The sequence below is a fragment of the Meriones unguiculatus genome, chromosome X (assembly GCF_030254825.1).
Source record: "Meriones unguiculatus strain TT.TT164.6M chromosome X, Bangor_MerUng_6.1, whole genome shotgun sequence".
Taxonomy (NCBI): domain Eukaryota; kingdom Metazoa; phylum Chordata; class Mammalia; order Rodentia; family Muridae; genus Meriones; species Meriones unguiculatus.
Genome location: NC_083369.1, coordinates 90,848,436 through 90,866,397, shown reverse-complemented (window position 1 = coordinate 90,866,397; position 17,962 = coordinate 90,848,436). Strand labels below are relative to the sequence as shown.

General features: G+C 35.6%; 1 protein-coding gene across 1 annotated transcript in view; it reads left to right on the top strand.

Annotated features, from left to right (window-relative positions):
- The window catches only part of Cfap47 (cilia and flagella associated protein 47), a 446,261-nt gene that overhangs the window by 392,615 nt on the left and 35,684 nt on the right, over positions 1-17,962 (top strand). The window contains exon 58 of the mRNA XM_060374666.1: positions 460-558. Coding sequence (XP_060230649.1) covers positions 460-558 — 99 coding nt within the window. The remainder of the gene's footprint in view (positions 1-459; positions 559-17,962) is intronic.

Sequence of the window (17,962 nt, the reverse complement as noted above, 5' to 3'; positions counted from 1 at the left end):
TTGATTCATTTACTTCTGTGATTAAATATTTTTTTCAGTATTATCTTCCAAATATGTTTATATTGAAATTATAACAATATACATATTTATCCTATATTGTAGATAATTAATATATGGTTTTTTTGTACTGGGTTTAATTTTATAATTAAAGTTGCATAAATTATATATGTATACACACACTGTATAATGCATTTTAGATGAATAGATTATCCATGTCTGTTATTTGACTACTTAAAATTAAAACATCACTCATTTGTGAATGGATTTTAAAATATTTTAGTGTTATATAGAAAACTAATTATAATGTTGAGTGTGTTCTTCAAATATATCACTAAATGTCAAAACATACTTTGAAACATATTCATCTAGCTTTGAAAAGGATTTAATTTTCATAGAATTTTATCTTATAGAGTATGACACTGAAGTATAATATTTCTTTGTTTTTTTTTTTTTAAATAGATAAAGAAAAACCCAAGAATCTTGTAATTGACCATGGCTGGGATAGCTACTTCCGTGAAAATGCTGCCTTCCAGTTTAACTCTCTGAAGAATACAAACGGTACAGGATTATTTTCTTATATTCTGTCATCCTGTGTAGGAATGCATTTGAAAGATGTTCTTTATATATATTTCTTCTGATTTTGAAAATTTCAGTGGTCCAAATCATACCAGTTAAAATAGGGGTGTATTAGTCAAGAAAATTTTTAGAAGATTGTAAAATATTAAAATTATTCATGAAATCATGAAAAATGATTTCAACAATTGTTTATTTGCAAGCTTATTTCAATGTGTAAAGATAAGTCTTCCATATCTCAATCCCACCAATATACTACTAATAGAAAGAAATTTAAAAAATAATAAATCTTTATAAAAATCTAAAGTTTAGGCCAGTAACATAGCTCAGTATTATCTGCATGCTTACCCCATGTGAGCTAAGAGGTTCAATTTCCACAAACAACATGTACAAGCACTTTGGAAATCACTCTGATACTTTCTCAGACAACTGGGAATAGTGTTACCTCATGACCCAGCTATACCACTCCTGGGCATATATTCAAAAGATGCTCCACCACACAAAAAGGACATTTGCTCAAATATGTTCATAGCAGCTTTATTCATAATAGCTGACATCTGGAAACAACCTAGATTTCCCTCAAATGAAGAATGGATACAGAAATTGTGGTACAGTTATACAGTGGAAGACTACTCAGCTGTTTAAAAAAAAAAACATGGAAATCATGAAATTTGCAGGCAAATGGATGGAACTAGAAAAGATCATCCTGAGTAAGGTAGCTGAGAACCAGAAATACACTCATGGAATATACTCACATATAAGCAGATAGCAATACAGGATAACCATACTACAATCCACAGACCTAAAGAAGCTAAATAACAAGGAAAAAAACTCTAGAAAGTATACTTAATTCCCATTCAGAATGGCAAATAGAATAAACTCTGGAAGCAGCTGAAGAGAGGGAATACGATGGGAGCCTACCATAAACTACCACTGAAAGACACAGTAGGTTATGGCAATAGATGTTAAGCCTCACAGCTAAACTTTGGCCAGGGTACAGAGAGTCTTAGAAAGGAGTGGGGATATAGAAGGATCCAAAGCGGAGAGGAGCTCCTCAAGAAGAGCAACAGACCCAACAAATCTGGGCCCATGGGGACCTGCAGATACTGATGTACCAACCAAAGACCATGCCTGAGGAAGACATTGACCCCCTTCTTCAGATGTAGACAATAGGCAACTCAATCTCCAGGCAGGTTACCTATTAAGAGTAGCAGGGGCTGTCTCTCACATGGACTCTTTTTCCCATCTTTGATCACTTCTCCCTGGTCAGGGCACAATTGACTTGCTGCAGAGGAAGAGATTGCAAACAGTCATAATGAGGCTTGATAGGCTGGGGTCAGATGGTAGGGGAAGATGGCTCCCCCTTTCTGAGAAATTAAGTGGGAGGAAGTGTGGGACTGGGGGAAGACAAGGGAGGGGATTACAATCTGTATGTAGAGTGAAGAAATTATAACAAATTTAATTAAAAAATAAAAACACCATCTTCTCAAGAATTATGAATATTTCTAAAATAATGAAGTTTTTAAATGATAATAATAAATTTTATGGAAATATATTAAATATCTTAACAAAATTCTGTTAGATGATGTAAATAATAACTATTAATATCTCACCATAGTTGGGTGATTATCTCCTTGTATTTGTTTTAATCATTTGTATCAGCATCTTCTTTTTAAGCGATAATATAGTTTATTAAGAAAATGTTTCATGCATCTCTAATCACTGCCACTAAAGAAGAGATGAGGAGAATACAAAAGCTCAAAATGGAAAAAAAAAAGTATGGGTTGTGAAAATGGCTCAGTCAGTAATGTGTTCCCTATTCAAGAAGCAGAAACTGAGTTGAAAATCCAGCACCCATGTAAAAGCCTCATGCACATACCTATGATCCTGACACTGGGGAGGTAGAGACAATCATTATCTAGGACCTTGGTGACAAGCCAGACTAACCAAATCTATGAACACAGACTTCAATTAAAGACCTTGTCTCATGGAATAATATGGAGAGTGACTGAAAAAAAAATGCCTAATGTGGAAATCTGATATCCACATACATATACATATATGTATACAGTCACATATTTGCTCACACACAGACCTACACATATGGCACGTGGACACACACAAACTCTTAATGTAAGGAAGATGAGAAAATATTTCTAAGAACAGAAAGTAATTGGGCACGATGGTGCATGCCTATAATCTCAGCACTTGGGAAGTCAGAGGCAGGTGAATCTCTCTGAGTTCAAGGCCAGTCCGGGACATCCAAAGCTACACAGAGAAACCTTGTCTCAAAAAAACCAAAAACAGGGACTGTCTCTGACATGAACTCAGTTGCTGGCTCTTTGATCATCTCCTCGTGAGGGGGTGAGCAGCCTCGCCATTCCACAAAGGAAGACAATGCAGCCACTCCTAATGAGACCTGATAAGCTAAGGTCAGATGGAAGGGGAGGAGGTCCTTCCTTGTCAGTGGACTTGGAGAGGGGCATAGGAGGAGATGAGGGAGAGTGCAACTGGGAGGGAATAAAGGAGGGGATTACAACTGGGATACAAAGTAAATAAAATGTAATTAATATAAAAAAATAAAAAATTATTTAAAAAAGAAAAGAAAACAAAAAATAAAAGTATTCTATTCACTAGAGTTAGGCCTTTTCAAGAGAGAACAAAGATAAGCCAGATCAGAAACTCATTTCTCACAGATATGTCTAATTTTATATAACTCCATGGATAAGTTATTATTATTATTGTTGTTGTTGAATTGAGAAAATAGAAATTTAGAAAAAAAATTTAAGTGGAATCCAGTGAACTTGGTGAACTTTTTATCTCTGACTTTGGGTCTTCCATTTCTATTTCTTTATAATGTATTACAAGGAATAAATCACTAGTCCACAGTAGAGGGAGTAGAAATAGCCATTAAAAAGCTAAAATATAGGCCCATGAGATGGTCAGTGAATAAAAGCATTTGCCAGCAAGCCTGTTAACATGAGTTTGAGCCCTAGGACACTCATGTTGTAATGGGAAAAAAGAACTTTTGCAATTTTTTTCTCTAACCTCTACATACAACTTATGCTGTAGCATGCACACACACACACACACACAGAGAGAGAGAGAGAGAGAGAGAGAGAGAGAGAGAGAGACAGTATATAATTTAAAGATTGAAATACTCAGTATAATTCATAACCAAGAAGGTACTTATTTAAAAAATGGCCATAAAATTTTTTCTAGTTTTTCTTTTACTTTATACTTTAATGAAACTCCTAATGTATACCTTACCTTCACAGTTTTTATGGGAATAAAATTCATTACAGAAATTTTGAAAAATTTATATATATAAACTTTGAAATGTTATTTTTTGACAGTTCTTAGAAAATATTAAAAATTACCAAAATATGATTGATATGTGCACAAAGAAATTTGATATTTATAATAGAATAAAAATGCTTTATTGCCAAGTAACAATTTTATATTTGTAGCAGTATTTATATTTCTATCTATTTAATATTCCAGTTTATTGCCTATATAATCCACTTTCTATAAAAGTTTCCTCAATCGATTCTGCATAGTATTTTCACATTGTGAAAATTGATTTGCATTTGAATATGTTCTGTATTGAATAAGATTTAAATATTTCTGTATATTAGCAACTTTCATTATTCGTCCAAGCATATATTGCTTTTCTGTGTAATAAAAAAATTATTCAGTTAGCCCATTTATTTTTTTTCCATGAATAATACTTCTCATTTTGTTGCTATTTTTCCCAGTGTGCCTCTTTGAATCTTACCTTTATTCTGTTGATACGCATTGCAGAATTTCATACCTGTTTTAGCCATATTTAACTCCCATTTCCCAACTTTTCCCAGAGCCACACAACCGTTCCCTCCTCCTACCCAATTGTGTGTGTGTGTGTGTGTGTGTGTGTGTGTGTGTTTAATTCTTCAAGACCAATTTATGCTACTCAAATATTCTTGGATATCTGGCCTTCCACTGTACCAGGATCAACATATCAGGCTTCTTAGAGAAAATTGTCTCTTCCTCTCCCATCAGGAATTGCCAATAGCATTTTGGCTACTGCAGGAACCTCATGCACAACTCACCTCTTCATGCTGGGATTTGGTCAGGCTTGTGCTTCTCCAGGTTTTATGTGCGCTCTGACAACCACTGTGAGTTCTTATGTCTAGCTTCCTTGCTTTGTCTGGAATATACTGTTTCCGTATAGCCCACCACTTCTGGCTCTTACACTCTTTCTGATCTTCTTTCACTATGATCTCTAAGCATTGCAAGGAGAGTGCAGGATGTATGTTCTCTTTAGGTGCTGAACATTCTGCAGTCTTTTATTCTTTTCACTACTCCACTTGTTAGTCACTGTGTTAATCATTATCAACTTCACATAAAAGCTTCTTAGGTAAAGGTTAAAGGATACATTAACCTATGGGTATAATGATAAGTTACTAAGAATAAGATTAATACTAATCAATTTAGCAGAATATCAGTAGTAGGGTCTACCCTATGACCTATGACATGTCTACCCCTGGGTTGTTAGCCTGATATTAGTGCTAGGTATGAGTTTCATGTTGTGGAAGAAGGATTTATATCAAATAAAAAATTGGTTGATTACTCTCGTGAGATTCAAGCCTCTATTGCATGTCTTGCCAGACCAGTCATTTTTGTTGCTAGCAGGGTTCATAGCTGGGTGTAACTGATGATTACTTCTATTCTGGTAGCATGCGTAGCATCTTTTAGCACTATGAAAGGTGTCCAGTAGAGATAAACTTTCTTGGTTCTTACCAACTTTATTTTTTCCATGTTCTATGACTCAGGTATGTGGTGCCTTCAGTATTAGGGTATTACCACCAAGTTCTGAAGGTTAACCAGTATCAAAGGCAGTAGCCTGCAATGTTTGTAGGGGTGGTATGGGAACCTCCTGGCTAACAACTCAATATTTGATTCATTACTGGTGCTGGAGTGTTTATTTGATAGACTGTGATGTCACCAACAGGTGTTATTGTCCCGCATATAAAGTAATAAATCCATTCAAATTCACTGCAGTATCTTACCAGACTTTTAAATAAGAACAAACACCAATACTTCACAAACTATTCCACAAAATATAAAATGAAGGAATAATTTCAAAAAGTTCCTTTTGAAATCAGTATTACCTTGATACAATAATCACACAAAGAATCAACTTATTTCTGACATGACCTCAAAGACTGGCTCCTTTACCTTCCCCCTCCCCCTCCTCTGAGGGAGGAATAGTCTTGCTAGGCCACAGAGGAGGGCATTGCAGCCAGTCCTGATGAGACCTGATAAGCTAGGGTCAGATGGAAGGGGAGGAGGACCTTCCCTATCGGTGGACTTGGGGAAGGGCAGGGGAGAAGATGAGGGAGGAAAGGTGGGATTGGGAGGGAATGAGGGAGGGGACTACGGATGGGAAAGTAAATAACCTGTGATTAATATAAAAAATAAACATTAATAATAAAAAAAGAAAAGAGAGTTAAGGAAACTTTTATCTGGTGAACATTGACACAAAAATTCTCAGAATTTAAGCCCTGGCATTTTTGTTAATCTCTTCATTCTCTACATATTTTAAATTATTCCCACTAAATATCTACATATCCTAGAGAAAAATATTGAAACATTTTTTTTCATCAAGTTTCAAAAGAATTTCCTATAATAATGACTTTAATTACATTAGATCTATAGATGGACAGTTTTTAGAGGAACTAAATACTGGTAATAGTTATCTTTCAGTTGAAGACCATTGGCTTCTTAAATGACATTTATCATAGTGATTAAAAATGTAAATAAAACTCGTATACAGGACAAAAATATAGTATCACTATTATTCTAAATAATATACTTAGCTATTATGTATAGGATAATTTTTGTATAATATAGAAATTGAATTTGTTTCCTAATTTTAAATTTTTCAATTTGAAAAACAGAGGAAATTTTAGTATGTAGTTATTGCCTTTATTTTCTTCCAATTATTTTTAAATTTAACCAGCTTTCTGGTAGATTCCTTACTGATTTTTTTTTCTTTGACTTCACTTTAAGATAAACAATGAATACATTGACTGGACAATGGCAAAGTATACACATGCTTAAAATTTGTTTACATTTCATTGCCACTTATTTTGGAGCATCCCTCATAGTTTGCATTTTCTTGCCTGAGAACAGCATACTTCTCCTTTTCTTTCTGTTTTCCACAATACTCATTCCTTGTATAATCCTAAAACTTTACCACTCATCCTCTGAATTTATGCCTTTTCACCAAGAATAAAGCCTGTGTCTCTTGAATTGGTGTTTCGGAGCATTTTCTCTACCTTCCTTCAGAGGTCACTTTTTCCTATGCACCCTTTTTAAGTGAGTCCTTATATCCCTTGCACCATCAAAATTCTGTCCTGGAGTATGTTAAGGAAGGCTATATTCTGTCGATCATTATATTATGTGTCTAATACACTCTTATAAGTGAGAATATATCATGTGTGTCTTTCTGCTTCTGGGTTACCTCACTCAGGATGATCTTTTCTAGTACCCACCATTTGCCTGCAAATTTTACGATTTCCTTGCTTATAATAGCTGAGTAGTATTCCGCTATGTAAATGTACCACAATTTCTATATCCATTCGTCAGTTAAGGAACACCTAGGTTGTTTCCAGCTTCTGGCTATTGAGAATAAAGGTGCTACAGATATAACTGAGCAAATGTCCTTGTTGTATACTTGAGCATATTTTGGACATATGGCTAGGTGTGTTATAGCTGGATCTTGAGGTAGCACTATTCCTAATTGTCTGAGAAAGTGCCAGATTGATTTCCAAAGTGGTTGTACAAGTTTACATTCCCACCAGCAATATAGGAGTGTTCCCCTTTCTCCATGTCCTCTTCAGCATGTGTCATCAATTGAGTATTTGTTCTTAGCCATTCTGTATTCCTGGGTGTAAGGTGAAATCTCAGTGTTGTTTTGATTTGCATTTCTCTGCTGACTAAGGAGGTTGAGCATTTCTTTAAGTGTTTCTCTGCGATTCTATATATTCCTCTATTGAGAATTTTCTGTTTAGCTCCGTACCCCATTTTTTAATTGGATTACTTGATTTGTTGATGTTTAATTTTTTTTGTTTATATACTCTGGATATTAGCCCTCTTTCAGATATAGGGTTGGTGAAGATTATTTCCCAATCTGTAGGCTGTCATTTTGTTCAGACAACAGTGTCCTTTGCTTTACAGAAGGTTTTTAGTTTAATTGGATTACTTGGTTCGTTGATGTTTAATTTCTTATGTTTGCAGTTTCACGAGGTCCCATTTATTGATTTTTGATCTTAGAGCCTGTGCTGTTGGTGTTCTGTTCAGGACTTTGTCTCCTGTGCCAATGAGTTCTAGGGTATTCCCCACTTTTTCTTCTAACAGGTTTAGTGTGTCTGGATTTATGTTGAGGTCTTGAATCCACTTAGAATTTAGTTTTGTGCAGGGTGATAAATATGGATATATTTTCATTTTTCTATGTGTAGACATCCAGTTCAGCACCATTTGTTGAAGATGCTGTCTTTTTTCTACTATATGGTTTTGGCTTCTTTGTCAAAAATGAAGTATCTGTAGGTGTGTGGGTTTATTTCTGGGTCTTCTATTGTTCCACCATTCTGTTTCTATGGCAGAATTATTCAGTTTTTATTACTGTTGTTCTATAGTGCAGTTTGCGATCAGAGATGGAGAGACATTCAGAAGATCTCTTATTGTACAGGACTGTATTGGCAATTCTTGATTTTTGTGTTTCCTTATTAAATTGAGAAGTGTTCTTCCAAGGTCTGTAAGAATTGTGTTGATATTTTGATGAGAATTGCATTGAATCTGTAGATTGCTTTTGGTAGGATGGCCATTTTCACTTTGTTAATCCTACTGATCCATGAGCATGGGAGATGTTTCCATCTTCTGATATTATCTTCAATATCATTCTTCAGAGACTTGAAGATTTTTCAAACAGGTCTTTCAGATGCTTAGTTAAAGTCACACCAAACTTCTTTATGTTATTAGTGGCTATTGTAATTTCTATTTGTAATTTCTTTCTCAGCCCTTTTGTCTTTTGTATATAGGATGGCTACTGATTTCTTTTTTTTTTTTTTTTTTAGTTGATTTTGTATCCAGCCACTTTTCTGAAGGTGCTTATCAGCTGAAGGAGTTCTTTAGTAGAATTGTTGTGTCACTCATGTATACTATCATATCATCTGCAAATAGTGATACTTTGACTTTCTTCAATGTGTATTCTCTTGATCTCCTTTAGTTTTCTTATTGCTCTAGCTAGGAATTCAGATACTATGTTGATGAAATTCGGAGAGAGTGGGCAGCCTTGCCTTGTCCCTGATTTCAGTGGGATTGATTTAAGTTTCTCTCCATTTACCTTGATGTTGGCTATAGGCTTGCTGTGATTGTCTTTACTATGTTTAGGTATGTGCCTTGTAGCCCTGATCTCTCCAAACTTTAAATATGAACAGATGTTGGATTTTGTCAACTGCTTTTTCGGCATCTAAGGAGATGATCATGTGTGGGTTTTTTTTTTCCTTCTGTTTGTTTATGTGGTGGATTACATTGATGGATTTCTGTATATTGAACCACCCCTGCATGACTGGAATGAAACCTACTTGTTCATGGTGGATGAAATCTTTATTTGTTCTTAGATTCAGTTTGTGAGTATTTTATTGAGTATTTTTGCATTAACGTTCATAAGAGAGATAGGTCTGAAATTCTCTTTTGTAGTTGGGTGTTTGTGTGGTTTAGGTATCAAGATGACTTTGGCTTCATAGAATGAGTTTGGTAATGTTCTTTCCGTTACTGTTTGTGGAATAGTTTGAAGAGAATTGGAGTTAGTTCTTCTTTGGAGGTCTGGTAGAATTCTGTGCTGAAACCAGTTAGCACTGGGCTGTTTTAGGAAGGGAGACTGTTGATGGCTGTTTCTATTTCCTTGGTCAATATATGACTCTGAACTATTTACCTGATTTTGATTTAAATTTGGTAATGGAATCTATTAAAAAATTGTCCATTTAATTTATATTTTCAAATTTTGTGGCACTTAGGCCTTTGTAGTAAGACCTAATGATTTTTTTTTATTTCCCCAGTGTCTGTTATGTCCCCCTTGTCATTTCTGATTTTGCTGCTTTGGATAGTATCCCTCTACCTTTTATTGAGTTCAGCAAAGGATTTGTCTACCTTGTTGATTTTCTCAAAGAACCAGCTCTTGGTCTCATTTATTCTTTGAATTGTTTTTTTTTTTTTGTTTCTAATTAATTAATTTTAGCTCTTGGTTTGACTATTTCATATTGTCTACTCCTCTTGTGTGTGTCTGCTTCTTTTTTTCCCCTAGGGCTTTTAGGTATGCCATTAAGTTGCTTAAATGAAATGTCTCAAATGTCTTTGTAGAGGCACATAATGCTATGAACTTTCCTCTTAGCACTGTTTTAATTGTGTTCTGTAAGTTTAGGTTAGTTGTTTCTTCATTTTCATTGAATTTTAGGAAGTCTCTAATTTCTTTTTTCATTTTTCCTTGACCAACCTGTCATTGAATAAAGACTTGTTTAGTTTCCATGTGTATGTAGGATTTTGTTATTTCTGTTGTTTTTGAGGTCTAGTGTTAGGCCATGGTGGTCTGAGATGATACAAGGGATTATTTCCATCTTCTTGTATCTGTTGAGGCTTGCTTTGTGTCTTAGTATATGGTTAATTTTGGATTAGGTTCCTGGTGGTGCTGAGAAGAAATTATTCTCTTTTGAGTTTGGGTGAAAAGTTCTGTAGCATCTATTAAGTCCATTTGATTTTGAATGTCTGTAAGTATCATTATTTCCTTATTTACCTTCTGTCTAGATGATTTTTCCATTGGTGAGAGTGGAGTATTGAAGTCTTCCACTGTTAAGATGTTAAGATCAATGTGTGATTTCAGCTTTACTAATGTTTCATTTACAAATGCAGGTGCTATTATATTTGGGGCATAAATGTTCAGGATTGTTATGTCCTCCTGGTGGATTTTTCCTTTGATGAGAATGAAGTGCCCCTCCTCATATTTTTTTTTATTAATTTTGGCTGAAGGTCTCTTTTTTTAGATATTAGGATAGATAATCCAGCTTGTTTTCTGGATCCATTTGCTTGAAAAACCTTTTTCTAGCCCTTTACTCTGAGGTAGTGTGTGTCTTTGTCTCAGAGGTGTGTTTCCCAGATGCAGCAGTATGTTGGATCCTGTTTCTGCACCCATTCTGTTAGTCTGTGTCTTTTTATTGAAGAGTTGAATCCATTGATGTTGATAGATAATAGTGACCAATGAATGTTAGCTCCTTTTATTGGGGAGTTGGTGGTGACAGTGTGTTTGTGTGCTTGTTTGCTTTTGATACTTTGTTGCAAGGTGATATCCTGTGTTTTCTTGGGTATAGTTCATTTTATTATATTGGAGTTTTTCCTTCTAGAATCTTCTGTAGGACTGGGTTGCTGTGTATATATTGTTTAAGTTCAAGTTTGTCTTGTAGTATTTTGTTTTCTCCACTTATGTTGATTGAAAGTTTTGCTCATTATAGTAGTGTGGTGTGATGTATTTGTTCTCTTAGAGTATGGGTTACATCTGCTCAGGCCCTTCTGTCTTTCATAGTTTCTGTTAAGAAGTCTGGTGTGATTCTGAGAGGTCTAACTTTATATTTTACTTGGCCTTTCTCCCTTGTGCTTTTAATATTTTTTTCTTGGTTCTATAGATTTAGTGTTTTGACTATTTTTTTTTATCAGTTACATTTTATTAGCTCTGTATCCCAGCCGTGTCCCGATCCCTCATTCCCTCCCAGTCCCTCCCTCCCTCCCTCATCTCCACCGTGCCCCTTTCCAAGTCCACTGATGGGGGGGACCTCCTCCCCATTCATCTGATCCTGTTTTATCAGGTATCTTCAGGACTGGCTGCAAAGCCCTCCTCTGTGGCCTAACAGGACTGCTCCTCCCTTCGGGGGTGGGGAGACCAAAGAGCCAGTCATCGAGTTCCTGTTAGAAATAGTCCCTGTGTTTTGACTATTATGTGACATGAGGAGTTTCTTTTCTGGTATAGTATATTTGGTGTTCTGTAAGCTTCTTGTATGGTTAAGGACAGTTCTTTCTTTAAATTGGAAATTTTTTTCTTCTATGATTTTCTTGAAAATATTTTCTGGACCCTGGACCTGGAGTCTTCTTTTTTGTCTATTTCTATTATTCTTAGATTTTATCTTTTCATGGCGTCCTTGATTGTTTGGATGTTTTATGTTTGGAACTTTTCAGATTTTATTTTTTCTTTGAGAGATGTATCATTTTCTGCAATTGTATCATCAGTGCCTGAGATTCTCTCTTTCATCTCTTTTACTCTGTTGCTGATGCTTATCTTTGTGGTTCATGATCTCTAATTTCTCCAGCTCCAGAGTTTTTTCTGTTTGTGCTTTCTTTATTGATCCTAATTCTCTTTTCATGTCTTGCACCATTTCCTTCATCTGATTGAATGTGGATTCCTGTCTTTCCATGATGGCTTCTAATTTTTTTTGTTAGTTTCTTCTTTATGTGCCTCTAATAACTGAATAAGCAGAGCTTTAAAATCATTTTCCAGTGTTTCTGCTGAATTAAAATATCCATTAATTTTTGGGGTCACTGGTGAGGCTATAATGTCCTGATTTTTGTTGGATATGTTCTTATGTCGACCTCCCACCACTTGATTTTCTGTAGCCTTTGCTGTTTGTTCCAGTAGCCTGTTCTGTAGATTGGGTCCATCAGTCTCTGAAGCCTGGAGTATTCTTCAGGCAGATGAGAGAGGTCCACCAGTTTGAGAGTGGATGTGGCTGTTTCAGATGCAGCTAAGGGAGGAAGGTCACAGGCTCATGTGTGTTAAGCTCAGGAGTATGCTTAGAAGTGTGCCTGCTGGCAGGGAGGAGCATAAGCACAGGTTGTGCTGCAGGTGTGGTCTGCAGGCACAGTGCACTTGCACAGAATCCATGAATAGTGCAGTGGCCCACAGGCCTGTCCTGGTAATGTGCTCCAAGAGCTCAGATAGGTCTGTCTGCACCATATTGGCTCCAGGAATTGTTTCCAGGAAGTATTTTGCTGGACTCTACAGGAAGGGCCACAGAACAGTGGGTTCAATGTTGAGAACTCTGTCCCAGGGATACTTATGTTGCCCACAGTGGGGGTGTGGGAGGGAGGGAATTAATTACATCATATTTTTAAATGAGTTGTTTATGTACAACACAGTAAACCATAGTCATACGAAGTAACCTTAAATTTCCATTGATATACAATAGGTACACTAAGTAACCGTGAATTATTTAAAATTTATTTATTTATTAAAAATTATTCACTTAATATTCTGGCTGTAGGCATCTCCCTCGTCTCCTCCCAGTACTATCCACCCCCCACCCTCCCTTTTCTCCCCCTATGCCCCTTCCCTAGTCCACTGGTAGGGGAGGACCTCCTCTCCTTCTATCTGACCCCAGCATATAAGGTCTTAACTGGGCTGGTTCCATCATCTTCCTCTGTGGCTTGGCAATGCTGTACCCACAGAGGGAGGTGATCAAAGAGCTGGCCACTGAGTTCATGTCAGAGACAGCACCTGTACCTCCTACTAGGAAATGCACTTGGAGACTGTGCAGCCAATGAGCTTCATTTCAACAGGGATCTAGGTCCTCTCCATGCATGGTACTTGGTTGGAGTATCAGTCTCTGCAGGCCCCCCCTTGGCCCAGGATTTTTGGCTCCGTTGGTCTCCTTGTAGCATCCGTGTCCCTCCAGGTCTTTCCATCTCCCTCTTTTTCCATGAAGGTTCTTGCACTCTGCCCAAAGTTTGGCTATGAGTCTCAGTTTCTTTTTTGATACCCTGGTGAGTAGTCTTTTTGTGATCCTCTGTAGAAGGCTCCTGTCCTGTTCCTTGTCTTCTCTTACTTCTGATGTCTATCCTGTTTACCCTTTTGAATGAGTTTTCAGCTGCTTCCCTAGTTTCTTCCTTGTTGTTTAGCTTCTTTAGGACTATCAATTTTACTATGTTTATCCTGTATTATATGGCTAATATCCACTTACAAGTGAATATATACCGTATGTGTCTTTCTGCTTCTGGGTTACCTCACTCAGCATGATTCTTTTTTAGTTCCCATCATTTGCCTGAAAGTTTCAGATTTCTTAGTTTTTATTATTAAAAAATAATAAAATATTTTTTAATATTAAAAATATTAAATATTTTAAAATATTTAATATTTTCCATTAAAATATTCCATTGTGTAAATGTACCACAATTTCTGTATACATTATTTGGCTGAGTGACATCTAGGTTGTTTCCAGATTCTGATTATTATGAATAAAGCCGCTATGAAGTGAGTAGAGTAAATATCCTTATTGAATGGTGGGGCATCTTTTGGGTATACGCCTAGGAGTGGTAGAGCTGGATCTTGAGGTTGCACTACTCCTCAATTTCTGAGAAAGCACAAGATTGGTTACCAACGTGGTTGTAAAATGTTACATTGCTGGAAGGCAATGGAGAAGGATTTCCCTTTCTCCACATTCTTTCCAGTATTTATCATCCCTTGAGTTTTTGATCTTAGCCATTTTTATGCCTGTGATGTGAAATCTCACGGTGGTTTTGATTTGCGTTTCCCAAATGACTTAATGATTGTGGGCATTTTTTAAGTACTTCTCTGTCATTCAATATTCCTCTATTGAGATTTCTGTTTCGCTTTGTACCCCATATTTTAATTGGATTACTTGGTTTTCTGGTGTTTAACATCTTGAGTTCTTTATATGTTCTGGATATTAGCTCCCTGACAGTTGTAAGGTTGGTGAAGAACTTTATCCAGACTGTAGGCTGTCATTTTGTTCTGATGACAGTGTCCTTTGCTTTACAGAAGCTTTTCAGTTTCATGAGGTCCCATTTATTGATTGCTGATCTTAGAGCCTGTGCTGATGTTCTGTTCAGGAAGTTGTCCCCTGTGCCAATGAGGTCAAGGCCCTTCCTCACTTTTTCCTCTACTGTATTTAATGTGTCTGGTTTTATGTTATGGTCTTTAATACAATTGGACTTTAACTTTGGGAAGGTTGATAAATATGGGTGTATTTACATTTTTATACATATAGACATCCAGTTAGACCAGCACCATTTGTTGAAAATGCTATCTTTTTTATTTTTTTCATTGTATGGTTTGGGTTTTTTGTCAAAAATTAAGTTTCCATATATTGGTGGGTTTATTTCTGGGTTTTTTTATATGATTCCATTTTTCTACCATCTGTTTCTATGCCAGTGCCATTTTTTATTATTCTTGTTCTGTAGTAGAGCTTTAGATCACTGATGGAGATAACATTCAGAAATCTTTTATTGTACAGTATTGTTTTAGCTATTCTGTGCCTTTCATTTTTCCAAATGAAATTGAGAATTGTTCTTTCAAAGGTCTGTAAAAATTTGTGTTGGTATTATGATGGGAATTGCATTGAATCTGTAGATTGTTTTGGGGAGGATAGCCATTTTCACTATGTTAATCCTACCAATCCATGAGCCTGGGAGATCTTTCCATCTTCTGATATCTTCTTCAAATTCTTTCTTCAGAGACATTATTTTTTTTTTCATGCAGGTCTTTCACCTGCTTGGTTAGAGTCACACCAAGGTACTGTATTTATTAGTGACTATTGTGAAGGGTGTTATTTCCCTACTTTCTTTCTCAGCCTTTTTGTCTTTTGTATACAGGAGGGTTTCAGGTTTTTTTTGAGTTAATATTGTATCCAGCCACTTTGCTGAAGGTGTTTATCAGCTGAAGGAGTTCTCTGGTAGAATTTTTACATAAAACATCTTAAATTTCTATTGATATACAATACTAAATGACTTAGGTTTATACAAAATAACTTTACATTTATATCAATATATAATACAAAATAACAAATTTACACAAATAACCATAAATTTCTATCAATATACAACACTAAATAACTTAAATTTCTGTCAACATAAAATAATTACACAAAACAAACTTAAATTTCTTTCAATAGACATTAAACCATAGCAAAGTAAATTAACACTTCAAATGGCAAAAATAATCCTCCCCACCTTTTTGGTATAAGAGGGTTTGGTAGGCAAAGATATCTTTTGGTGACATATGAAAATTTGTGATATTGGCCAAGTCCTAAGAAAGCTAGCTGTAATCTTTTTTTTTTTTTTGTCCATTATATGTGTTATCAGTCCACTCTCTGTGTTGTCTTGTCTACTCTCTGTGTTGTCTGTCCAGTCTCTGTATTGTCTACTGATTGTGTTGTGCATCCTTGGGGTAGCTCTTTTGAAGATGATTTGCATGAACATTTTGGAAGAACTTTGGTGTAATTCTATAGTTATTAAAATCAGTCTCCAGCATTAATAGAGGAAATTATTAAGGTGCTCCAGGTTACCTTTCTCTGAAATTGTAGAGTCCTTCTCTAGTGAAGGAGCCATGGTTACACTTACAGTGTAACAGTTACTCTGTTGCTGTCTTATGTTGATGTACCATTGAGGTGCTCCTTATTCCCTTCCCCAGTTGCAGTATTCTGTCTTGATCAGTTAAAATGTGGTGACTCTTTTCTTTCTCTGGTTCTTTGTGACATCGGTGAACACGAGGAGCTTCTCTTAGGCTGTCTTGAATCTTATCTCTCTTGAAGAATTTTCTTCAAAGAAGACAGAAAAATCTCATAACAATTAAGATGCTGAACATTTTAATTCAAATGGGAAGCCAATAGATCCAGATAGCTAAGACTTTAAACCAAAAGATCAACCAAACACTAGTGTTCATATACAGTAAATTCTGTTTGAATGGTAATCTCTGTCTGGATAGAGATTTTAAGTTTAAAATAATAAGGATGCAGTGCAGTGAATGTCATTCTTTTAACATTTTAAATACTAAAAATAATATATTGGGTTTTCTAAAATAATGTAAATAGCATATCTGCCATAATATACATATATATGTACATATATATATATAATTGTTTAAAATAAAATATAATTTTACACAGATACTTAGTAGGACTGTTATTGCTTGACAGTTTCATATACTTATATAATGAATATAATTATTTTCACCTCATCCAGCCCTCTTCTCTTCCTCCCTTGCCAACTGAATTCCAAGTCACCTTCTAGTTTCATTTCCTCTTTTTGTATGTGGCCCAGTGAGTTTCATTGTGATTTATGACCTGAGCATGGTTGGAGTTTAGTTCATAATTGGGTATTGAGAGTGGCGTTTTGGTTTAGGGTTTACTTTTGTTCCACATGCTTGATTTCATTACTTTTCTATTGCTGTGAAAAGACACCATGACTAAAGCAACTTATAATAGGAATCTATTTAATTGGGGGCTTCTTTACAGTTTCAGAGATTTAGTCTATGACCATGATGGTTGGGAGCAAATGGCAGCAGGCAGGCATGGTACTGGAGCAGTGGTTGAGACCAATACATCTCATCCACAAGCAAGCAGCAGAGAGTTTATTTTATTTATTTATTTATTATTTATTTTATTTTATTTTTTTTAGCAGAGAGTTCTTTTTTTTTTTTCTTCCATTTTCTTCAACACAAAAAATAGTTGTCTTCTTTAATATCAAAACCTCTCTCTAGAGATTTTACATTTTTTTTTTTCTTTTTCAATGCAGTTTATTCAGGAACATTGAACAATCCTCGGACCCCGGGGAAAGCCAGCCCACAGCTTAAATAGCCTCTGGGTAGCCAACCCAGGCGTGCCACGGGGGCAATGCAGATAGGTCCACATACATGGAATAGCAGAGAGTTCTAACTGGCAATGGTGTGGGATTTTGAAACCTCAAAGCCCACTCCCAGTAACACACCTTCTCCAACAAGGCCATCCTTCCATTAACAAGGCAATTCTTCCTAATTCTTTCTAAACAGTACACCAACTTGAAATCAAATATTCAAATATCTGAGCCTATGGGGTCCAGGAAGGTTGTTTTCTTTTACTTCTGCCTTTTAATTATTTTCCATTTTGTAGATTTTTTAGGAGATGTTTAAATATGCATCTTCACATGTAGGTACCGGTAAATAATACCACTGAAATATGTTCAAGAAAATGGTTGTATCATCCGGTACTTTAATGAATCCAAAATATGTTTTGATTCCTGACCTTTTCTCTACATGCATGTGTGCTTGAGTACACACATACAATTTTCTGTACCATAAGAAATAAGTACTCAGTAGTCTTACTTGGAAAGTACCTTTATCCACTGAGTCATTTACTGGCCCCCAAACCAGTCATCTTTGAAATAAGTTTATTTTTAGATAACTATGTCCACGTAAATATCAGTATCATGGCATATGGTCTTCATTGTTTATATTAAAATATATTGGAAACAGACACAATAAATTTAAAAAAATAAATAATAGAAATAGAAATAGACAAAGTATTTAATTATT